Source organism: Scyliorhinus torazame, chromosome 1 (genome assembly GCF_047496885.1).
Source record: "Scyliorhinus torazame isolate Kashiwa2021f chromosome 1, sScyTor2.1, whole genome shotgun sequence".
Lineage (NCBI taxonomy): Eukaryota > Metazoa > Chordata > Chondrichthyes > Carcharhiniformes > Scyliorhinidae > Scyliorhinus > Scyliorhinus torazame.
The window spans coordinates 166,244,887-166,270,461 of NC_092707.1; the positions used below are offsets into that span (position 1 = coordinate 166,244,887).

The following is a 25,575-nucleotide window of genomic DNA, read 5'->3' on the forward strand; positions in this document are numbered from 1 at the left end:
CCAATCTTGCGCACTCATTGAACTTTTTCTGGGACTGCTGCCAGGTCCTCAGCACCTTGCATTGATGCCGCGCCGCCCCCCCCCCCCCCTTCCCCACAACCCCCAGCCCCCCATGGCTGTTAGTTTCTCTTCCATTCAAGATTTTTCCTTGATGGTCTCCAACAACATAAACCTCCTCCAGTCGACCTCCATGACCATGGCGTCCAGTACTACATTAATTCTCTCTTTACGGGTGTTTCATTTGCTTTGTTTTCTATTGCAGTGCTGACTGTCAATAGCAGCTTTCTATCAGTCAGTGCAACTTCCCTTCAAGAGTGACAGATTGCCTTCAAGAACTGGAGCCTGGCTGAAACACTTGCAAACTTGCACTGTTGTTAGGCTCCCTATTGGGTGTTCAGTCAGCCAGTAAACTTGATTAGGGGCAAATGAGGGGGCAACATGAAGTTTTCTCGCTGCCCACCTCAGCAGGACTGGGCATGTGGTAGACCAAGCGATACCACAAACAGTGACTCCCATGCCCGAAAATGGGTGCAGGTCAATTTATAACCCGATTATTTTTACATTTTTCATTTATTCAGTCTAAAACTAAATGCAACCCTCACATGTCTCTCCACCCCCAACACCGCCCCCCCCCCCCCCACCACCACCCCCACCGCACCACCACCCTACCCCCAGCCTCAACCAGACACAGCTATGACAAATAGCTGAAAAAGTTACTGTCATACCGTTATACTGTCAGACAACACATGGGCTGGTAAAACTTAAACTTATGGATTAATAAACTCAAACCTTGAGTTCTGAGAACATCAACTGTTTTTCTGGGGGTTTGGACTGAAACCACGACTGTTCGGTGCTACACACATTGCGAGCCACAAAGACAGAAGAGCTCACACAGGGAGTGAAACTAACCAGTGAAGAAAAAAAGCCTCAGATCAAAACGGAGCATCGTTAGTATCAGATATTATCACAGTAGCTACAGTATTTCATGCAGGCATTTCTCTCACAACTTGCTAGCCACAAGAAATTCCCAGCGATTCAACCAAATTTTGAAGAGCTCAACCACGGGCTCACCAATCCCCTGCTCTAAACCAATAGCGAGGGCCACATACTGACAAAGAGGTTTGATGACCTCATGTACCATGTGAGACGGTTTTCCAATAAGCAAGTGACTAGCTGGAGATTCTTTAGGCACAGAGCTCTGGTTGAGCCGACACTCTCTCGGGCCTCACTTTGAACCACAGAACCACAAGTGCGGTGCAGCCTACATCTCAAGACTGCACCTGAACCTCAGCGGATCTATATATTTTTTTTAAGTGGGGTACACACCCTCAACACCCCCCCCCCCCCCCCTACCCACACCCCGCCACCACCACCACCCCCACCTCAGCTGGACCTCTGTACATTTAAGGTAAGCTGTACCCCCCTCATTGAGGGACTTCATAGAGATGCCACACTTCTTCCACTGCTGCTGCTGCTTCTTCATAATCGCTCTTTATTTTGAGTGCCTGCATATAGCTTTTGCTAAGCTTGTGGCTGAGCATTCCTGTGGCAGTATAAACCCAGACTCTTGGTTACAAACAGACACTCAGTTTCCTTTGGGATTTTTCAGCTTTCTCTTGCTTCTTTCAGTCTAACGTACTAAAGAGTGACAAAGAAGAAAACCACAAGGACCGAGAGTATCATCTGCAACGGACCATGGCATCCAACAGCATATTCGATTCATTTACAACCTATCCACAGAGCTTCTTGCGGGGTGAGTACAAGCCTCTTTTGTCTTTCAAGGCAGGAAACCTCACAGTCTAAGAGTAATCTTTTTGAAGATGCAGCACTAGTTCTAGTAAGTTCAGTTCAGCGCAGCTTTCCAATGTGTGACTGATGACAGGTTATACGACAATGAAATGAAATGGAACAGGTCAAAATGCTTTGCACATCGGGTCGAGTGAATTAGTGATTTCAACAGCTTTGGTATTTAAGAGTAAACTTGTGGCTTTCGCAGGACAGAAGGGTATGAGCGGTGACCAACAGCACGGCAACCAAATCATTATTTTCCACCTCTTTACTTTGTAATAAACTTATAGCATGTCAGGCGCAGTTTGAAGTCAGCTTTGACCACAAGGATTAATCATGTTTTCAAAGCTAACATTTCCATCTGACTAAGGCTGTTTCTTTGCAGGAATGGTTTACCATTTTCCAACACCTCCCCCAACCCTCGATTCCTACCAGGAAAAGCGTATTCCTTTCCTGGATTTAGATGGAGTGGTTCAGCTGCAAACCAAATCTTGAATTTTGCCCTTGACAGCCAGAAAGCAAGATTTCATTATTGCTCTAGATTGAATGTGTTAAATTACAATGTTTCATCAAATTATACCACTGACTTCCTCGTTTCAAACTGTATCTGAAGCCCTGCCCTCAGCACTCTAATTGGTTGGGCCAAGCTTTCTTTCTCTATTAGCAGGAACATCAAAACCAGCATCAAATTGTTAAATTGCTAATTGATTAAATATTCATTTACATTTCTTATATGGTAAGTTTGAGACAGTTTTCAAAGCACATAGAAGTTGCTTTATTCCCAGTGCATACCATAAAGTTTACCATTCTTGATAAATTTGCGGAACGATATGGCATTTTATTTTCCCAGATTGTCATTTACTCAAGAGCAAAACTAAACTTAAGATTTGGACATTCAAGAGTAATCCAAATAAAGTTTTACATTCACTAAATTAAAATAATGTCTAAACATTTGATTTTGCTCAGCTGAGAATACCACTTCAGGTACCAGCTTCCTTTCAGCTTCATTGCATTCCTATTGTGAGCTGTGTTCTAACTGAAGTGTTTGGGGTTGGGGATACTGAAGGGTATTATCAGTTCCTTATGTTACTTATGAGATCCTGGCAGTGACACCTATGAAGTATAGCGGTTACCTTCAGAGAATACTTCTGCACAGTTTTCAATGAGTAATCCCAACTGTGGTCTCAATGAAAGAGATCTATTCCAGTCATGGTTTTCAAAATTGAACTGTTTTGTTTTCAGCTTGTGGATTTGAGCATGCAATTGTTTCACTCAAGGGGCCAATACTGGTTGGCGCATTTCACTCAGCATGCTGAATGTGAACCATTTCTCCTCAAGTGCGTAATTGCAATCTCAAACTCTTTTCATTGTGGTAGAGTACGAGTATTTGTGGAAATGCAATTTTTTGTAACTATTGAGTGTTGCTGCACTGTGAAAGCAAAATTGCAACTGGCTCAGAAACAATGAATGGGAAAAAAATCAAAGGCAGTGGCTAGGGGCAGACTGGTGCCATCTCCATGCCATCAATGAACTGGCATTTTCTGTTGTTTTGTATGTATTAGGTGATATTCACTTCACAACAATATGTATTTATAGCTCACCTCCCACTCAGTCATTTCACCTGAAAGTGGCATTCGTTGCGTAAAATATTTGCTCCACAAATTGTTACTTTATTTTTAATTTCCACTTTACATTTGAACGACAAAGATAAGTCTATGCCACATTTGGTTGCCAGTGACCATGGAGAAGTTTGCTTCCACAGCCGCCCAAGTCTCCTGGCCAAAAGAGGAAGTATTGCAGTGGTGGCAACGCTGGTAGAACCTAAAAAGGGAAATGGGGAAAATTAAATTAAGTTTAACAAAGAGTTACATTAAATCTCAAATCTCACTTATATGGTTGTGTTCTATTCGGCTCCAATGGAAGTTACATTTTCTGAAAAATGCTTCAGTTCATTGTTGTTGAGCCGGAGAATCACCAAAAGCAAAGACTTAATTAAATAGCATTCCAGGTTTAAAGAGAATTCAATGGTCATGTGGAATTTACAAGAGTTTAGCTACCAATAGCTCATACCACTGCTCCTGACCAACTTCCAGATACCCGCTGTCTCCATAGTACTCTGTCTCCATAAGTAACACTACAGTGCTCGCCAGCTAATGAGCATCCTGTTAACAGGAACATTCACTTAAAATCAGGCTTGTGCCCACTAACAGGGTGTTCCCATGGAGAGGCTTCTACTTTATGTACAACAAAGCCACATATTCTTCTGTTTTGTTAATCTGTTCCATTCAAAGGCTGGTGGTCGAGGCTCATCACAAAATGAAGTAAATTAGATTTAATGAAAGTGCTTGTCATTGGAAGGTTTGCAAAGATTAAGATGACATTTTTTAAAACAGCTTTGTGCAGCTCAGCACATCGTAACTAACTATCACAGAACAGCTCATAAACATCTTGGACGCAAGCATTTAAAGAAGGAGGGGCAGTCTGCCTCACTTGAAGAAAAGGCAAACTCTAAATGTGGTGTGCAGGCCCAGTGTTCTTAATTAAAGGCAATGCTTTGCCAAAATAAGTTACAGACTATTAAAGAAAAAAAAATTGTATAATCATTTTCAAAACCTCCTACTTTTCCTCTGATCCAGATGTGTGCACTGGGGAAGGTCCTAGAACATTCATTTGATTCCAATTGGCAAAAGGCTACAATTTACTGAACACTTGGAATATTCTACACAGCTGCTGAGCAATTAGAGACCTGAGAAGAATATGCCTTTTGAACATTGTACTTAACATTTGGAATAGATATATTTAAAAAGACATTTATTTTTCTTTAGAAATGAGAAAGACACTCTGAAAGTACAAGTTGGGGAGGGGAGAGATAAAATTGAGCCATACTTCCCTTGTTTCTCGGGTGTGGAACAGTTCCACAACATAATAATTTGTAACGTAGATTGCACACACCCAAAGTGCATTGATCACCATATTGGTCCCAAACATTTGCCCAACACCAACTAAATTATTTCATTGAGGGCCTTTGCACTGACTTAAGAGCCAATGGGGAAATTTGTTTGTGCCAATCCCTGATATTTCAGTTGTGCCTACCAAGTAAATCTTGGAGACAGGGCAGCATGGTGGCGCAGTGGGTTAGTCCTGCTGCCTCACGGCGCCGAGGTCCCAGGTTCGATCCCGGCTCTGGGTCACTGTCCGTGTGGAGCTCGCACATTCTTGCCTTGTTTGCGTGGGTTTCGCCCCCACAACCCAAAAATGTGCAGGCGAGGTGGATTGGCGACGCTAAATTGCCCCTTAATTGGAAAAAATGAATTGGGTACTCTAAATTTTTTTTAAAAAGTAAATCTTGGAGGCATTAGTCAGAAAGTCAGCCTTCACAACTGTTATTTAAATGGTCATTAACCTCCGTTAAGATAAGTCTCGTGTTTTGTCATTTCAGGCTGCTTGAGCAAATATTTGGCTTTCGTAGGAGTACTTTAAAACACTTTCAATCAACCTTTACCAGTAGGATGTTTTCCCTTGTGGGAGAGTCTAGAACGAGGGACACAGTTTAGAAATAAGAGATCTCCCTTTTAAGGGAGTGTTGAGGACAAATAATTTATCTTAGTGGGACATCCTGTGAAACTCTCATCCCATAAGCAATGAAGTCTGGGTCATTTAATTTAGTCAGGGCTGAGTTGGACAGATTTTTTGATGGACAAGTGAGTCAAGGCTTATTGGGGACAGATAGGAAGGTGGAGTTGAGACCACAGCCAGATCAGTCATTACCTTATCGGATGGAGGAAGCAAACTCAAGGGGCTGAATGGTCTATTCTTGTTCCTAAGTCCTTTATTTTTTGAGGTACAGTTTTAATTATTGCTTTTAAAATTCTGCACAATTGCTGCTGCCATGGGTGTTCTGCTGGATCCACCATTAAGGCTGCCGGATGGGGAATAACAGCATCAGTAAGAAACAATCTGCAGAACTGCGTTTTCTGCAAGACGGGGGAGAAGGATGTCCGGTCACCGGAGGCCACAGGTCTTCAGGAACCAGCGTACATCAGCCTCACTGTTGATCAGTGTACCAGACCTCTCCACTTTACAAATGAAGTGGTCACAGAGCTGTGTCACCTATTGCAGCACAAGCTCGAGTCCCAAGCCAGGGGCTTGAGGGTTTCACGGTCACTGTGGCTCTGAATTTCAATGCCACATGGCTGTCCAGGCTGCATCAGGCGGCATCTCTCAGTATGCTGCACATTGTTGCACCAGGGATGTCCCTGAGGTTCTCGGCTCCAGGAGGAAACAAATTAATCTCCCTTCCCATGGAGACAGCAAAATAGGGTGAGACGACCAGGATCTTTAGCATAATTGCAGGCTACCCATTAGCACAATACTACAACCGCACCATGCATGCTCTGCATTAAGGCCTGCATATGAATGTCAACAGGAAGGAATTCCACTCCCTCAGTGCACAGGCAGTATGAAGGTCTGTGCCTAGTTTCCTGGCAGTGGTTCTTTGCCTTCAACCTGAGCTAATCCCAACACCCCCTGTATTTTATTCAGACTATTGGGCATCAGGCAGTTTTCGAAGGGACAGTGATATTTTAGGGGGTAAGTGGGGGGAGGGGGTGTGAGGTGGGTTGGTAGGGTTGGTAAATTGGGAAAGGCTTTGGAAAGCAGAAGCACAAAGAGACTTGGGAGTCCTTATTCATGATTCTCTTAAGGTTAAAGTGCAGGTTCAGTCGGCAATTAAGAAGGCAAATGCAATGTTAGCATTCATGTCAAGAGGGCTAGAATACAAGATCAGGGATGTGCTTATGAGGCTGTATAAGGCTTTGATCAGACCCCATTTGGAGTAATGTGAGCAGTTTTGGGCCCCATAACTAAGGAAGGATGTGCTGGCCTTGGAAAGGGTCCAGAGGAGGTTCACAAGAATGATCCCGGGAATGAAGAACTTGTCGTATGAGGAATGTTTGAGGACTCTGGGTCTGTACTCGTTGGAGTTTAGAAGGATGAGAGGGGATCTTATTGAAACTTACAAGATACTGCGAGGCCTGACAGAGTGGACGTGGAGAGGATGGGTGGGATTCTCCGTCCCCCCTCCGGGTTGGAGAATCGCCGGGGGGCGGCGTGAATCCCGCCCCCGCCGGCCGCCAAATTCTCCGGCACCGGAGATTCGGCGGGGGCGGAAACCGCGGCGCGCCGGTCAGCGGGCACCCCCCGGTGATTCTCCGGCCCGCAATGGGCCAAAGTCCCGCAGCTGTAATGCCGGTCCCGCCGCCGTGAATTAAACCACCTCTCTTACCGGCGGGACCAGGCGGTACGAGCGGGCTCCGGGGTCCTGGAGGGGCGCGGGGCCATCTGGAAACTATGGTGCCCCCATAGTGGCCTGGCCCGCGATCAGGGCCCACCAATCCGCGGGCGGGCCTGTGCCATGGGGGCACTTTTTTCCCTCCGCGTCAGCCATCAGCCTTCGCGATGGCCGACGCGGAGTTGACCCACCCTGCGCATGCGCGGAGATGGCGTCAGCAGCCGCTGACGCTCCCGCGCATGCACGGACTTCCACCGGCCGGCGGAGTCCCTTCGGCCCCGGCTGGCATGGCGCCAAAGGCCTTCCACGCCAGCCGGCGGGACGGCAACCACTCCGCCGCGGGCCTAGCCCCTAAAGGTGAGGGCTGAGCCCCTAAAGGTGCGGAGAAATCCGCACCTCTGGGGTGGCCCGATGTCAGAGTGGTTCACGCCACTCCATGCCACCGGGATCCCCCGCCCTGCCGGGTAGGGGAGAATCCCGCCCGATGTTTCCACTTGTAGGAAAAACTAAAACCAAGGACACCATCTCAGACTAAAGGGACGATCCTTTAAAACAGAGATGAGGAGGAATTTCTTCAGCCAGAGGGTGGTGAATCTGTGGAACTCTTTGCCTCAGAAGGCTGTGGAGGCCAATTCACTGAGTGTCTTTAAGACAGAGATAGATAGGTTCTTGTTTATATGAAAATCATGGGTTATGGGAGAAGGCAGGAGAATGGGGATGAGAAAATATCAGCCATGATTGAATGGCGGAGCAGACTCGATGGGCCAATTGGCCTAATTCTGCTCCTATATCTTATGGTCTGATGAGTGATGGTAAGCCTTCTCTTGGCTCATGTTTTCTGTCAGGAATCAGGGAACAGAACCCAAAGGGCTCTTTATTTGGAGCCATGTGTCCACCAATGCTTTAATTAACCATCAACCTTCTAAAGCATGAATTCCACAGTGCTGGCCATTTAGGAGGAATTCAGCAATGCAGTGTTTTGGAGTCTCAAAATTCAGGATTGACGACTTCTTGTTTGCCCTAAACCATTGGAACCTGCTGGAGAGGTAGTCAAAGCTTCAGGGTAATGGGCAAGATGCGAATGAGAAAGAAGAGAGCGGGAATGGTTGGATCTTATGCCCACTGTCAGGCAACAAATAATCAAGAGAGTTTCAAGATAGGCTCCCTGATCCCATCTCAAGGTCACCATGTCATTGGATTTCTTGTGGCATTGCAGCTGTATCCTGGATGCAATGCTCCTCCTCCCCTTCCCTGGTCATCTGTCTGGAATTTCCCCCTCCACACCACTCGCTGCCTCCCCCAGCAGGAAAAGCCTCTTCCACCACAGGTGTATTGCATCCACTAGGGTTATCAGTGCAGCACCTGAGAACCGAAGGGCCCTCATGACAGCTGTTTCACGCATGCCTGAATTGTCCATAACAAAATTAGTATTCATCAGCCAAAGTCCACCTGATACAGAATGTTTTTAAATAGTGTTATGGGCATCTCCAACTGGGAAAGCAGCTAATGATTCATGCGAGTAGCGTTGGCTGCAGCGTGAGTAGTGTTCGAGGTGATCGGAGTACTGGGGTGCAGTTTCACTTCTTAACAGCATCGATGTGTCCAAGCATAGGCTGAGTGCACCATGCCAATTTGGTGCCTACAAATGGGTGCAGGCTGTTTCCTACGCCGATGATTCAGCAAAACTACTGATTCCTCGTGATGAACTATCCAACCACATTTGCTTTTGCAGTTCGCTATACACAACTGTTTCCAAGGAGCAACCAAGTTCTGGTGATTGAATCCCACCCTATTTCTACATACAAGTAAAAAATGAGTCGATAAGCTCGCCCATTGGGTCAGCAAATGTATCTATTGTAGCTAGTTGCACAGGACTGAGACCAGCTAACTCACCACAGACAGAATGTCAAAACTAGGATCATCCTAGTTTGAGGGGCTTAGCAACTTCATCTAGTGAGTGGCTGAGCCACACAGACTAGAAAATACTCATGCATGAAACCAAGCCTATGCTGAGTTAATGGATCCCGCAGTAAGGAGTCAATTTCCCCTTCACCAAAGAAAAGAAAATTGGTAAGAGAAAGAACAAAAAATCCAATTAACAAATGCTAACCATTTCATTTACATTCTAAGCATAACTGATCAGTGAAACCCTCGCAATAACATTAAAAAGTGACCCACTGATGTTAACTTTTCATTTGTCTACATTATGTTTACACTCACTAAAAAAAAAACCCCATCGCCTGAAATTCAACCATTGAACAATCTTTACATAAAATAACTAGTCATTCAGGAAAAGAAATAGTACAGCAAAAGGGTAATGAAAAAGATTAAGGGCCTGCACAAAAAGAAACAAGACCATGACCAGTAATCTAGTAAATGAGTCGCTCATTTAGCTGGCTTCAACTGAAATGTCCAAAGATGGTTGGAAAGTGAGATCCTCAGTCAGAATACTGTATAAATCCCATAGAGTTATTTTTTATTATAAATAAAACTCACCAAATTGTTACAGGATTGCAGCAGAGGAATTAGACACAAGATAAGCTATTCTTTGTTCTAAGCACCCTCTGTGCCATATCATTATCATTAAGTGTTAAAGTAAGCATCATAATGAAGAGGGCAATTGAGAAGCACGAATGATCCAGAGGATATATCCGGAGTCTTTGAGGACCTGACACACACATATTGGAGCTGCGTTCCAACACTTCAATATAATTGGTGAACTCAGGTGGTTGGTGACCACAAGCAACGTCTTCATTCCATTTTTAGAAAGATAAATATTTGAGATTAAGGGCTGCCTGTCACCTCAACCACAGCTTACTTGATTAATTATGTCATAGCCAGGCAGTAAGGTAAACTCTCTGTGGTATTGTTAGGCGGAGGGGCCATCTGAGATGGACAGGTAGACACAGATTGACAATTCTACAGAATTGTGCTACCTCCCCTTCTACTCAATTATGAAGTACAAATTTCAAAATTCATGACGCAGACCACCGTACTTGACAGGAAATAGGACACGGATAAATGCATTGTCACAAGTAAAAGATTGAAGGTTTAAATTTAAAGAGTTTATATTAGTTACAAAAAGGTTTATCCTATCATTTTGTACCTTGTCAAGAAAACAAGTGTTTTTTCCTCTCACTTAAGGGGTAGTAACACATTTGTAAAAGACATTTGGTCCCTCAGGAATCATGGTTTTACAGAGCAAAAAGAGGCACATTGTGTCTATGCTGGCCATCATGCACCTATCTATGTTAATCCCATTTTCTAGCACTTGGTCCGTAACCTGGGGCGGGATACTCCGACCCCCCCGCCGGGTTAGAGAATCGCCGCCCCTGCCGGCTGCTGAATTCTCCGGCCCCGGGGATTTGGCGGGGGTGGGAATCGCGACGTGCCGGTCGGCGGCCGCTGGCAGCTGCCCCCTTGACCATTCTGAGGCCTGCGATGGGCCGAGTGGCTGCCCGTTTTTGGCGGGTCGCGCCGGCGTATGTTACGACAGGTACTTACCGGTGGGACCTGGCTCCGCGGGCGGCCTCCGGGTCCTCGGGGGGGGGAGCCGCGGGGGTATTTGGCCCCGGGGGCTGCCCCATGGTGGCCTGGCCCGCAATCGGAGCCTACCGATCCGCGGGCGGGCCTGTGCCGTGGTGGCACTCTATTCCTCTGCGCCAGCTGGTGTACCGGTCCGTGATGGCCAGTACGGAGATGAACCCCACCTGCGCATGCGCTGGGATGATGCCAGCACATGCTGGCGCTTCCGTGCATGCGCCAACCTGCGCTGGTTGTCATGGCGCCAAGCCCTTTCCGCGCCAGCCTGCGCGGCGCAAACCACTCTGGCACCGGCCTAGCCCCTGAAGATGCGGAGGATTCCGCACTTCGGGGTGGCCTGACGCCAGAGTGCTTCACGCACTCCTTCGCGCCGGAGTTGCCCGCCCTGCCGGTTTCCGAAGACTCCCGCCTCTTGTATACTATGTTGTTTCAAGTGCTCATCTAAATTTGTCTTAAATATCGTGAGGGTTCCCGCCTCTACCATCTTTCCAGGCAGTGAGTTCCAGATTCCCACCACCCTCTGGATAAAAAGGTTTTTCCTCAAATTCTCTCTAAATCACCTGCCCCTCATCTTAAATCTATGTCCCGTCATTGTTGATCCCTCTACTAAGCTCCTTCCTATCTTCCGTATCTATGTCCCTCATAATACATAACGATTGCAACATCACCCATTGTAATGTGTGCACAGTTGTCTGAACTCCTAATATCAATAAAGCCATAATGATAATCAAAAAGCAATTAACATGAAAGTAATATGGTATAACCAGCATAATATCTGACCAGGTAGTTTTATTCCACTCATTTAGGCTAGCTCTCTTGTTTGCAGTTAGTGTGGCCAGCATCAATCATGCGATAAAAGTCATATCAAATATTTGATTGCATAATTCTCAGATTCACAATACCAAAGTAGGTCAGATTTTCACTGGTGCATCTGTTGCAAAATTAAACTCGAGTCTTCGTCCGATGCAAACATCCTGAAAGTATAATCTTAGTTGTTGTCTGCACTAAATATTAAAAATGCTAATCACTCATAAAATAATTTAAAGTGGAATATTGGCGAATCTATGTTATTTTTTGTTTTACAACTTCCATTATAAATGTGTGAAGGAAAGAAATTATAGCCTTACAGTAGAGTGCCTTTACAGAAGACAGTCAAATTCAAAGTTCCTGGTTCATTGTGTCCAACTCAAATTGCAATATGTCTTTATTAGGGTGTTGAATTTTAATGCTTGTCTATCAAAGTTAACTCATATTGCAGTCTGAATGACCCATGAAGGGGTGAGACCATTGGAGGCTGTGGATTATCATGGCTGCATAATGCTGTAATTTGAATGCTCTGAACTGTGCTGAAAAGTCCTTATTGAAAACCACCTACAGTATAATTCCTAGTCCCACATGCTGGTCAAGGACCAATGACTTAATTCTAATTAATGTGCATTTGTGATAAGTTGTCATGCACTGTTGGTGAATTTGATATGTCAAGCTAACACCCGTGACCATAGATGTTTAGGAAATCAACTAATCAATTCGTGAAATCAAATAAACTAATTCGTAGTTAGTCATTAAAATCCGTTTAAATCAACCACAAAGGCTAATTTTATCTTACTACTTGACACTAAATATGGCAGAGATGCACTATAGTGATGAAAGTTGTGTATCGTCCATAAAAATGATATAGCTATTGCTTTTCATCAGTCTTCCATTCTTATCAATGCATTCTATAAAACTAACAGCAACTTGCACTTATATAGTGCATTTAACATATAAAGGCACCTCTAGTCCCTTAACAGAGGCCTGAGGAAAAAACACATGTTGAAATAAGGAAGAGAGGGAAAAGTGGTGACAAAACATTGTTCAATCAGGTAGATTTCAAGGAGGGGCTGGAATTACAAAAAGTAGGCCCTAGGTGATTGCAGCTGTGGGGCTAAGAGAGCGGGAGACACCCAAGAGTCAGATGAATGAAAAGTTGTGGTGCAGGCAGGTGAAGGGGGTGGGGGGGGGGGGGTGGGGGGGGGGGGTTGGTGGTGGAGAGGGAGGGGTGTGGATGTGGGGGTGTTGGAGAGGTGGTGTGTGGGGGGTGGTGGAGAGAGGGTGGAGGGTGGTGGAGAGGGTGTGGGGGGGTGAAGAGGGTGGAGAGAAAGTGGCAGGGGGTGGAGGGTGGGGTTGGCAGGATACGTGGCAGGGGTTGTGTTGGGGGTAGCAGGGAGTTGTGTGGGGGAACGGCAGGAGGGAGTGGCGAGAATGTATTGGGGAGTGGCAGGGGGAGTGGTGGGAGTTGTGGTGTAGCAGCAGGGGGTTGTGGCGGAGGCAGTGGGGAGGAGTAGCAGAGGAGTGGCAAGAGTGTAGTGGGGGAGAGGTGAGGGTGGGGAGTGGTGAGGGTGTGGTGGGGGAGTGGTGAAGGTATGGCAGGGGTTGTGGCGGGGTTGGCAGCAGGAGTGGTGAGGGTGTGTCGGGTTGTAGTGGGGGAATGGCGAGGATGTGGTGGGGGAGTGGTGGGACGGCATATTAATTTGTGAATCAGAAATAGGTTACGGAGAAAGGGATGTGAGGCTGCCGACATAATCAGATATAAATCATGCCTTAGAGGAGGCATCTAACCTGACTGACATTTCTTGATCTTAAATATTAATGTTTAAATTAGGCAGTGTGACAACTCTTGTTTTTAATTTGCTTGTCATGATTTTCTTTACTGCGTTTTTCAGAATTGATTTTCAGTAACATATATTATGACTCTATGATATGCAAATTATTTTAACAGTGCTTACTGGAAAGTGCACAATGTGCACAGATGGTTTTAAATGATTGGGTATTGCTTCAAATCCATTCCATGATTAAAGTTGAAACTCTGCAATTGATCTTGAATATCTCTTGATAGTTGACTAAAGAGAACTAGCCATACAGGGCCATTTTTATTGGCTTATTTCCCTTCTCCTGTTGGTCTTCTTATTCCTCTGGGAAAAAGCTTCAGTTTTTTGGGAGAAGGCTTATGTCCACCAACTACTTCTTTAACTCCAGACATTAATAGTTACAATGGAAATAGTATCTCATTGATGTTTTACTGAGGGAAAGGCATGCATGCCATTACATTAGTAAGACACACAATACCGCCGTAGCTAATGGTGAATATTGTGCCGGCTTGTCTATCTTTAATTGCCAATGGCTATGGGCTCCATCTATAATGGCCTTTAGAGCATCTTTGCCTTCTCAGACAATTGTCCAGGTTGGTTGAAGAGGTGATGTGATCAAAACATGTGTGGTAGTTCCATAGTTAGGCTGCATCCCCTTTACAACCCTTCTTTCAATTAGCTGCACTTTTACTGTAACACATGCTTTCTGCTGATTTATTTTGATTATTCCAAGATCATTATTAATTTGTAATTCTACTTGATGGTTGTAAATTTCTCCACTCCTAACTTAGAACCATGTCTGACAGAAACTTGCAGAGATTCAGTTCTGTAGCTAGGAATAGGAAAATGAACTGTGCATTACTGAATACTGAAGCTGGAAAAGCTTTTCATTATTGAAAAGAATAATGTACTGGGTTTAATGCGAACCTATGATTGTTTGGAATGCATTGTTGGCTTATCTTGGTTTGTGAATTATATATGTTTACGTTGCATTTATGTGAACTGGGAACTTTGTACAAATCATTTTGGTTCAGAATGGTACATAATGCTTTGGCTTTAAATAAGTGTAACTTCTAGGAATGTTTCCTACTGCAAATGAGAGTCAGAGATATTTGTATTGCATCTATTGGGCATACCGGTACATGTCTAAAAGAATGAGAGGTGAGAATGAATTGTCAATGCCAGGAATAAAGGAGTGATGTTTGACCTTAATTCAGGACTTGTGTACTATGGTTAAGTCCCATTATGTGGTTTTCAATCTTAAAATGGAAATTCTGAAATTGTAGTTTACTTTGTTAACCCTATCATTTTGTATTGAAAATCTTTTATTCAAAATAGTTTATTTTCCCATTGCTTATTAACTCTCAATGTTACAAATTGCGTTGAACGTTTTATGAAACGGGGCAGGATTCTCCATTCCTGCTACAGTCAATGGCGTTTTGGCTGAGCGGCAAATTCTCCGGCCTCATTAGCAGCGGTAGCAGGATAGACACGCAACGGAGAATCCTGCTGGTAGATTCTGACAAGGTGGTGAAAGTCCCGTTGTATGAAACACTAGTATGGGAAAAACAGTTTGTGCTTAAGTGCTTAATTATCTTTACAACCTACATACAATTGTGATTTTACCCTTTTTAAATGTGATCTTATAGTTTCTCCAAGTGAACAAGATTATTTTCCAACTAAAATGATCAAGGAGGAAACACAGACCTGTATGTATTTGTATTATGTCAGTTTGAGATAGGTTAAGAACAGTAGCATCAATAAAGCATGAAAATCAGTGCCCCCTAGCATCAGCCCACCTGCGCAAGTTGATACATTGGTAGTGCTGTAAGTTGGCCTGTTCAAAGAAGATTTGCGACAAGGAGATTATTGTCCCACAATTGTTCTTGGAACTGTTTGTTTTCATTTGTAGTTGGATTTTGATGTGTTTCTTTCCCCTCTGAGCCCAACTCCAATTGTTGCATTTCCCCAAAGCTGGGCATCTGTCAGCAACAGAGAGATGGAACAATTTTAACAGAAAGGAACCGACATATTCTGTTGTAATGATAACTCACAACAACAAAGAAAAGCCTTACAAAATCAGCCAAAATTGCGACTCCTCTTTATTATCTAGCCCGAATGGAAAGAGTATTTATGAGGACATTGTTATTTTTAACGTTGCTATTATCCTTCAGTTAACATAGCCAGCTTGATTGGCATAAAAAAACAAAGCATTTTGACAGGCTGAAGTATTCACTTCCCTTATAAAGTCAAGTTAATATTCACAACAGCAACGATACATTCCAATTGCAGTTTCAATCCACATCCCAGGGTCCAGTGTGAAAATGCTTCAAGTCGTTCAAGATCAGTAAATAGTAAAATTGCCATAGTCCCACATAAAGAGCTGACTGGTGGCAATTTAACCTGAGGATCACCATTCCTCAGGCAAGGTTGAGAAGGTAGGGCTTCACGAATAACCACAGCCAGTACAGGAATTGAACTTGCACTGCTGGTCTTGGTCTGCATCACAAACCAGCTGTCTAGCCCACTGAGCTAAACCAAACAAGGAGCTGGACTTATTCTTTCTGCCCCGTCTGGCCATATTGGAAGATGTAAATGCAAACTCACTTTTATGTTGGTAGGCTTCAGACCTAAAGCATATGTAGCTAGGATGATGTACAAATCCTTCACCATTGTAACTGACCAGTTCACTGTTCTTGACTAATGATCCATACGTCACCACTCCATTGCCAAAAACTGAATATCCCACCTAGTTATGGGTGCATTATGCATACTATACCGTAAAATGCTATGTGTGGTAAAGGAAATAGAAAACACTGCGTAGATAATCATTGACAGATAACGATTAATAAAGAAAGATAATTTAAAAACAAACTTCTCTTTGTCACTGAAGTTTAATCTGTAAACTGCATACTCACTTTGCATTATTTAATATTGGAACCTGTGGCAATTTACAGAGGATGGTACACATGTGCACAGTGAGCTATATTCTTTTAAATATCTATTGCACCATGTTTTTAAAATTTACATATAAATTGGCTCCCCAATTATCTGAGTGTATAAATTTTGCTAAAGAGCCATATTGGTCTGGATGGTCCCTGCTTTAATATCTGTTGAGTTAATGGATTTCAGGTAAAGTGGTCATGAATATGCTACAATTGGCATCAGCAATCTTGACATGGGCAAGAGAAGATTTGATCAGATTTTCTGCTCCTGAACAAGATCCTATGATTCCTACTGGAACTCCAAATTGAATGAGAATAGAATCTGACCTCTGTGTGAAACCTGTACAAAGTCCTCACCAATATACTATTTAGGGTTATGTCTGAAGGCTACTACTATCATTACCATGAGTGAAATTTGATGTCCTCCTCTATGAAAAGTTTGGTGGTAGGGGGCATTTAATTGGGCAGAAGAGTGGCAGGTGGAAACCTCACCACCTTCTCACCTCCACCCTGATTAAATCAGTGTCAAGAAGACCATAGAACATAGAACATAGAAAATACAGCACAGAACAGGCCCTTCGGCCCACGATGTTGTGCCGAACCTTTGTCCTAGATTAATCATAGATTATCATTGAATTTACAGTGCAGAAGGAGGCCATTCGGCCCTTCGAGTCTGCACCGGCTCTTGGAAAGAGCACCCTACCCAAACTCAACACCTTCACCCAACACCAAGGTCAATTTGGACATTAAGGGCAATTTATCATTGGCCAATTCACCTAACCTGCACATCTTTGGATTGTGGGAGGAAACCGGAGCACCCGGAGGAAACCCACGCAGACACGGGGAGGACGTGCAGACTCCGCACAGTCAGTGACCCAAGCCGGAATCGAACCTGGGACCCTGGAGCTGTGAAGCAATTGTGCTATCCACAATGCTACCGTGCTGCCCTTGAGAACAAATAAATCTACACTATATCATTTAACCGTAATCCATGTACCTATCCAATAGCTGCTTGAAGGTCCCTAATGTTTCCGACTCAACTACTTCCACAGGCAGTGCATTCCATGCCCCCACTACTCTCTGGGTAAAGAACCTACCTCTGATATCCCTCCTATATCTTCCACCTTTCACCTTAAATTTATGTCCCCTTGTAATGGTTTGTTCCACCCGGGGAAAAAGTCTCTGACTGTCTACTCTATCTATTCCCCTGATCATCTTATAAACCTCTATCAAGTCGCCCCTCATCCTTCTCCGTTCTAATGAGAAAAGGCCTAGCACCCTCAACCTTTCCTCGTAAGACCTACTCTCCATTCCAGGCAACATCCTGGTAAATCTTCTTTGCACCTTTTCCAAAGCTTCCACATCCTTCCTAAAATGAGGCGACCAGAACTGTACACAGTACTCCAAATGTGGCCTTACCAAAGTTTTGTACAGCTGCATCATCACCTCACGGCTCTTAAATTCAATCCCTCTGTTAATGAACGCGAGCACACCATAGGCCTTCTTCACAGCTCTATCCACTTGAGTGGCAACTTTCAAAGATGTATGAACATAGACCCCAAGATCTCTCTGCTCCTCCACATTGCCAAGAACTCTACCGTTAACCCTGTATTCCGCATTCATATTTGTCCTTCCAAAATGGACAACCTCACACTTTTCAGGGTTAAACTCCATCTGCCACTTCTCAGCCCAGCTCTGCATCCTATCTATGTCTCTTTGCAGCCGACAACAGCCCTCCTTACTATCCACAACTCCACCAATCTTCGTATCAACTGCAAATTTACTGACCCACCCTTCAACTCCCTCATCCAAGTCATTAATGAAAATCACAAACAGCAGAGGACCCAGAACTGATCCCTGCGGTACGCCACTGGTAACTGGGATCCAGGCTGAATATTTGCCATCCACCACCACTCTCTGACTTCTATCGGTTAGCCAGTTCGTTATCCAACTGGCCAAATTTCCCACTATCCCATGCCTCCTTACTTTCTGCATAAGCCTACCATGGGGAACTTTATCAAATGCCTTACTAAAATCCATGTACACTACATCCACTGCTTTACCTTCATCCACATGCTTGGTCACCTCCTCAAAGAATTCAATAAGATTTGTAAGGCAAGACCTACCCCTCACAAATCCGTGCTGACTATCCCTAATCAAGCAGTGTCTTTCCAGATGCTCAGAAATCCTATCCTTCAGTACCCTTTCCATTACTTTGCCTACCACCGAAGTAAGACTAACTGGCCTGTAATTCCCAGGGTTATCCCTAGTCCCTTTTTTGAACAGGGGCACGACATTCGCCACTCTCCAATCCCCTGGTACCACCCCTGTTGACAGTGAGGACGAAAAGATCATTGCCAACGGCTCTGCAATTTCATCTCTTGCTTCCCATAGAATCCTTGGATATATCCCGTCAGGCCCGGGGGACTTGTCTATCCTCAAGTTTTTCAAAATGCCCAACACATCTTCCTTCCTAACAAGTATTTCCTCGAGCTTACCAATCTGTTTCACACTGTCCTCTCCAACAATATCGCCCCTCTCATTTGTAAATACAGAAGAAAAGTACTCGTTCAAGACCTCTCCTATCTCTTCAGACTCAATACACAATCTCCCGCTACTGTCCTTGATCGGACCTACCCTCGCTCTAGTCATTCTCATATTTCTCACATATGTGTAAAAGGCCTTGGGGTTTTCCTTGATCCTACCCGCCAAAGATTGTTCATGCCCTCTCTTAGCTCTCCTAATCCCTTTCTTCAGTTCCCTCCTGGCTATCTTGTATCCCTCCAATGCCTTGTCTGAACCTTGTTTCCTCAGCCTTACATAAGTCACCTTTTTCCTCTTAACAAGACATTCAACCTCTCTTGTCAACCATGGTTCCCTCACTCGACCATCTCTTCCCTGCCTGACAGGGACATACATATCAAGGACACGTAGCACCTGTTCCTTGAACAAGTTCCACATTTCATTTGTGTCCTTCCCTGCCAGCCTATGTTCCCAACTTATGCACTTCAATTCTTGTCTGACAACATCGTATTTACCCTTCCCCCAATTGTAAACCTTGCCCTGTTGCACGTACCTATCCCTCTCCATTACTAAAGTGAAAGTCACAGAATTGTGGTCACTATCTCCAAAATGCTCCCCCACTAACAAATCTATCACTTGCCCTGGCTCATTACCCAGTACTAAATCCAATATTGCCCCTCCTCTGGTCGGACAATCTACATACTGCGTTAGAAAAGCTTCCTGGACACACTGCACAAACACCACCCCATCCAAACTATTTGATCTAAAGAGTTTCCACTCAATATTTGGGAAGTTAAAGTCGCCCATGACTACTACCCTATGACTTCTGCACCTTTCCAAAATCTGTTTCCCAATCTGTTCCTCCACATCTCTGCTACTATTGGGGGGCCTATAGAAAACTCCTAACAAGGTGACTGCTCCTTTCCTATTTCTGACTTCAACCCATACTACCTCAGTAGGCTGATACTCCTCGAACTGCCTTTCTGCAGCTGTTATACTATCTCTAATTAATAATGCCACCCCCCCACCTCTTTTACCACCCTCCCTAATCTTATTGAAACATCTATAACCAGGGACCTCCAACAACCATTTCTGCCCCTCTTCTATCCAAGTTTCCGTGATGGCCACCACATCGTAGTCCCAAGTACCGATCCATGCCTTAAGTTCACCCACCTTATTCCTGATGCTTCTTGCGTTGAAGTATACACACTTCAACCCCTCTCCGTGCCTGCAAGTACTCTCCTTTGTCAGTGTTCCCTTCCCCACTGCCTCATTACACGCTTTGGCGTCCTGAATATCGGCTACCTTAGTTGCTGGACTACAAATCCGGTTCCCATTCCCCTGCCAAATTAGTTTAAACCCGCCCGAAGAGTACTAGAAAACCTTCCTCCCAGGATATTGGTGCCCCTCTGGTTCAGATGCAACCCGTCCTGCTTGTACAGGTCCCACCTTCCCCAGAATGCGCTCCAATTATCCAAATCAGTGGATGGCCTTCTCACCATGCCACCAATGGAGCCCTTAAATAGGTAACAAATGTCCATTTCAGGGTTTCATCCCACTGCAGCCGACAGTAACCCAATAGCAAGAAGGAAACTCACCATTGGCCCCCAAACCCTCCCACCTCCATCACTCACCCTTGGCCTGACTTCTGGGATCCAGCTACTAGGCCTTGGATGGGTGTTGTACCAGCAGCTGTCACCACCTCGTTGGTGGTGCTGCCATTCAGTAGAGCTTCCAGTCTCTGATTAATCGGCAGGTCTTGGCAGGTGGGATTTCTGCTGACCTTAGGGAAAGCCCCTCCCCCTCCCCCCCCCCCCCCCCCACCCCGTCCAATTAAGTGCAAGTGTGACAGCTAATTCAGCAGACCTTCCTTAAAAGAGGTAACGTGGGCTCTCACTGACGCTCCAGCTGGTGGGCAAGACCACAAAGGAAAGGGAATGGATGAGGGCCTAACTGGATTGGAATTAATTAAACCATTTGGCTCAGTTCAAGTCGTCCCAGAATGACTGAAATCGGTTCCAGTCCAAAATTCAAACTTGGAGTTCCTTAGCACACCATTGATGCTATTATTCCTTTATTGTACTGTTTGGATATATCTTTCATGGGAGATTTGATGCAGACTAATTAGATAGTCCAAGCAGATAAACATTTCATCAGACTGGGGCAAGTGCCAAGACTGAAGAACTGGAAGCTCGAAGTATTAAAACTTACTCGGTCAAATATCAGGCAGAGTTTACATTGAACACTAGAGCCTTCCTTGTCAGAAATTCCAAAATTATTACCAGTAATACCAAAGGCTATCCCTGACTTCAATGCTTCATGTAACATCAAATTTAAGGCACTGAAATAGTGATTAGACATCTGTCCTCAGCCCGGTTCTTATCAATTATTGACAAGCGTGTGGTAAGTTATAATAGCAAGAGATTTAACCAAGGTGTTAAACCAGCAATCTATTTCAAAAATAAAGAAGTTGTCATCTGTTCAGCTTCATGCACAAAAAGAGCAATTTTAATACAATCTCAAGGAACAATGTAGATGAAACCATTCCTGGTCAAATTTTCTGATATGCATTTATAGAATTCTAAATCTTGCAAGAACATTGTAATATTGACAGTACTTTAAAACAATTACTGAAATATTAAGTATTTCCCCAATGTCCTCTTAGGAATGCTTTGTCGTGGTGTTAAAGTTGGAGGTGTCTTTCAGTGATTTGTACAACTAATTTCTTTTGCCGCTAAGATTTTTGCAATGTCGCATTTTGCATTCATCGATTTCAATGCTGGAAAATGAAACAACTTGATTTCCTAATGTCCTGGTAAACACAGTCACTCACTAAGCCCTGTTAATTGAAGTGAGAATGCCAAACCAATTTTGTACTGAACTCTCAAAGCCAGCAGAAAAAAACGACAGTCTGTGTTGGATTCTGAATGACAGTATGGGGTGCAGCTCGACATTGCTCCTTCTGTATTGTCTTCAATTCTTCCTTTAATTTCGGTTTCTAAAAAGCACCATCTGCTACACCAGAGTGACATTCCTGTTTTTGTTACCAGCCACCTCATGGCGTCTGTGTGTAAGGTTACCAGTTGTGAGGATTATATAGGATAGATGGCATGGTAGCAGGCCATTCGGCTGAATTAGATAATGCTGGTGTTTATGGTCCGCTCAAGCCTCATCCCATCTTTCCCCATATGAATGTATCATTGTAACCCTCCATTACCTTCTCCCTCAAATGCCTGTATAACCTATCTATACTATTTGCTTCAACCACACCTTGTGGTAGAAACTTTCACATTCTTACCACTCTTTGGGTAAAGAAAATTCTTCGGAATTCCCTATTGGATTTCCTGATGGCTGTATTAAATGGATAATCTTGATTTATGCTCTTCCTCACAAAAGGAAATGTTCTCTCTCAATCCAATCTTTCAAAACTTTTCATATTTTAAAGGCCTCTTGTGATATCTTGGCAGGAAACAAAGACACTGTTACATACATATGGCATTTTGGTATGCAACTGAGCTGGTTTATTCTGGTTTTGGTTTACACACTGATGCACGATCAATTACAATTAAAGACGAGGTAGTAACATAACTGAAGGCTTTAATAGACTAGAAATGTTCCCCAGCAGCTTTGGTACAGAATGAGGGCTGCTGGGGCGGCACCGGTTCTTATACCCTGCCTGTCAGGGCGGAGCTACATACCAAGCAGCCAATGCTAAACATCTAGGTTTAACCAATGGTCTTCAGCCTCTCGGGTACTGCAATACCTGATAATACCACACATACATATATGTATGGATATACAAATGGCCACAAAATTGTGCCATTATACTCCACCATTCTTAATGAAAAGCTTACATAATGTTCAAATTCCATGCAACTTGTATAAATTTCTTTCTTTCATTTGTTTACAAATCAAATTTAACCTCCAGTTTCATATTCTTAAGAGGATACCTCTTTTCTTGACCCAAACTTTCAGAACTTGGGGAAGAATGGTGGCTTGTCATTGCCTGAGTCTGAGGAGAAGTTATGGCTAACAAAGACTGAGTTTTCCCTTGATCTTCAGTATAATTTCCCACTTCATCAAATGTGTCAGTCTGACTCTGACTCAGATCTGAACTTAGTTTAGGCACCATTCGTGCTGGAGTAACTCATGGCACTCTACTCATATCCCAACTATTCAATTCCTCAGACTCATTTGATTCTTCCCAACTTCCATCTTCTTCATGAACCTCTGAAGGGGAAACATGACCCCTATGTACAAACCTAACCTACCGCTAACAAACATCTTCACCAAAATGTGTGTGAGGACCACATTTTCATGACTTCCTGGTAAACACTTATGATGGTAATCTCTCATCTTAAATTTCTGGTTCAACTTCACGCTCTTTCTCTCACTCTATCCCTATCATGATTCTCTTTCTGCCTGGATTGTTGCTCTTCTACTGGCTATGTTAAATGTGGTTTATTGAAAACCTCATTCTAGGCTGTCTTCTAAAAAGCAATTCATCTTGCACTTCTATCTTAACAACACTGTAGATGTGCCTACACCATATGGACTGCAATGGTTCAAGGCATTGGCTCACCAGCACCTTCTCAAGAGCAATTAGGAATGGACAGTAAATTCTGGCCCAGCCAGCAATCACCGCATGTGTGCAAAAATGAAACAAAGATAGTCAAATTTTGTATGAATTCAGCATATTAATTCACGAAGCCCAAGAAAGGATCTAAGCTCTATGCTCTGAGGTTGTGGCACATTTTTTAATGCTTAAACCTTACTTTTGCTTGGAGGTAATGCATCTATATCCACCCTATGACCCAATTACTGTACAGAATTTTGAAAGCTATCGGGCGTGGTCTACCTAAATGGTGACAGAATCCCGCAGCTCGCAAGATTGGCCGGCCATTATCTTTTTAATTTCTGATGGAACACAATAGCAGCCTATAAAACTGAAAGGGACCTATGGCTAGATTAATAGTTATATATGATTTAGACTCATTTTCCAGCTCAATTGCAGAATAGCATCTGTCAGATCTAATTTAGAAAAAATCTGGCCTCATGGCAACTTAGTGAATAGATCCTCCATGTTTGGCAAAGTACCATTCCAGTACCTGATTGACAGTTACCTAAACCTCCTTATATTCTTACATTACCATCTGACCTTGGTACTGTCACTATGGTGGTAGCACAATTACTTTGCTCTACCTAATGCTCTCAGTCTTAGGTCTTTTCAGCTTTTACTCTACTTTCTAGTGGTCGATCAGATTAACAGCACAGAGTTCAATCTCCACTCTGGCTAAGGTAGACTCAGAGATTGCATCTATGCCATACCCAAAGTAAAAACATCAAATTTAGCCGTAGTTCAACAGGTAATTTCCAAGGACCTGCTTTCAGGCGGAGAGCTGAAGAAGATCACAAATGAAATAATAGTTTGCTCAACCACAGTGCACCGTGAAATTTTTCACTTTTTATACAATATATAAAAACAAGTGGTGTTTCCAGGAGCAAAGGAAAGATAATTAGCTCAACACACTTGTCCTTCTTTTCCAATCCACATGCCTTCCCTCTCAATTTCTTCTTTTTCAGAATACATCCAATCGTCTCATCTCTCTCCTCTGATGACCTTCCCTATTAAGATACTTTATAGCTATTTTGCCCTTTGAATAAAAAATGTCCATTTTACCCGTCAAGTTTTAATTTTGAACTTGCACCTCTTTTACTAAAATTAATTTACTTTAATCAATTTTCTCAATCCCTTTCAAATCTTGAAAACTTCAATTAGGTCACTTTGTAATTCATTATTTGTAAAGAAAGCAAGGCCCATGTTCATTGCTTAATATAATTTCTCGATACCTAGAATTATCATTGCTGCTTATTTCTGCATACACTTGAGGAAAATATCATTCTTGAGATTTAGTAAAATGAACAGCGAACATCATATAAATGGAGATCTTACTAAGTAGTGATATATCTTAATTTGAGCTGTAATCTATCCCACTTCCTTTACTTTCTTCCTTGAGCCCTCACAATGCTTCATACATCCCCGCTCCAAACAAATTTATTGGATAATGCGGCCACAGTCTAAGATTGTCAAGGCCAAGGTTAATCATGTTTGTATATAAAAACACTGGCGTTGCATTCCCCAGCTTCCTGCAAAAAATAAATAGTAATTCACTTACATTGAAGGGGTGGCAGGGACCCGGAGTGCTTCACGCAGCTTTCGCTGCGCGAATGGGCCTTGCACTTCCGGTTCTGAGTCCGTGCATGCGCACAGCGGCGGCCTCCAGCGGCTGCGCCGAGCGTCATGACGGACTCAGACTGCGGACCAACACTAACAAACTAGGCCCCTCCCCCGATCGGCCGCACGCCCCTGCATCGGAGCTGCCCGATCGCTGCCCCGGCCGCCCATATGGGCCCTCCCTGTGCTCAATCTGCCTGCCCCCCAGTCCGCAGCCACCATATGAGTTACCCGACCGTCATACATGGTTTCGAACCATGCCGTCGGGAACTCGGCCTGCTGAGAGCGGAGTATCACTTGGCGGGCCTCTGGCAATGGCCCCCTAGACCTGCAGCGCAATTCGCAGATGCGCGGATATTCGGGGCCCGGAGATTTGCCAGAACGGCGGTGGGCCCGATTCCATCGTAAATATTGATCTTCCACCCCGTGCCAAACGCGATTTCGCCACGGGGCTGCGGAGAATCCAGCTCACCATAGTCCCAGATGGCCAGAGGCTGCTTTCCCCTTGAGGGGGAAGAGCTGACTGGTAGTCAGTTAACCTGAGAATCACCACACCTGAGGCAAGGGTCAAGGTCAAGAAGGTGGGCCTTCATGAATAACCTCAGTTGATATAGGAATTAAACC

General features: G+C 44.1%; 1 protein-coding gene across 2 annotated transcripts in view; it reads left to right on the forward strand.

Moving 5' to 3' along the window:
* Positions 1-1,656: 1,656 nt before the first annotated feature.
* runx3 (RUNX family transcription factor 3) overlaps positions 1,657-25,575 on the forward strand; it is a 197,267-nt gene continuing 173,348 nt past the window's right edge. For both annotated transcript variants that reach the window (XM_072501108.1, XM_072501109.1), the window contains exon 1: positions 1,657-1,753. In XM_072501108.1, coding sequence (XP_072357209.1) covers positions 1,696-1,753 — 58 coding nt within the window. In that variant the 5' untranslated portion in view covers positions 1,657-1,695. The remainder of the gene's footprint in view (positions 1,754-25,575) is intronic.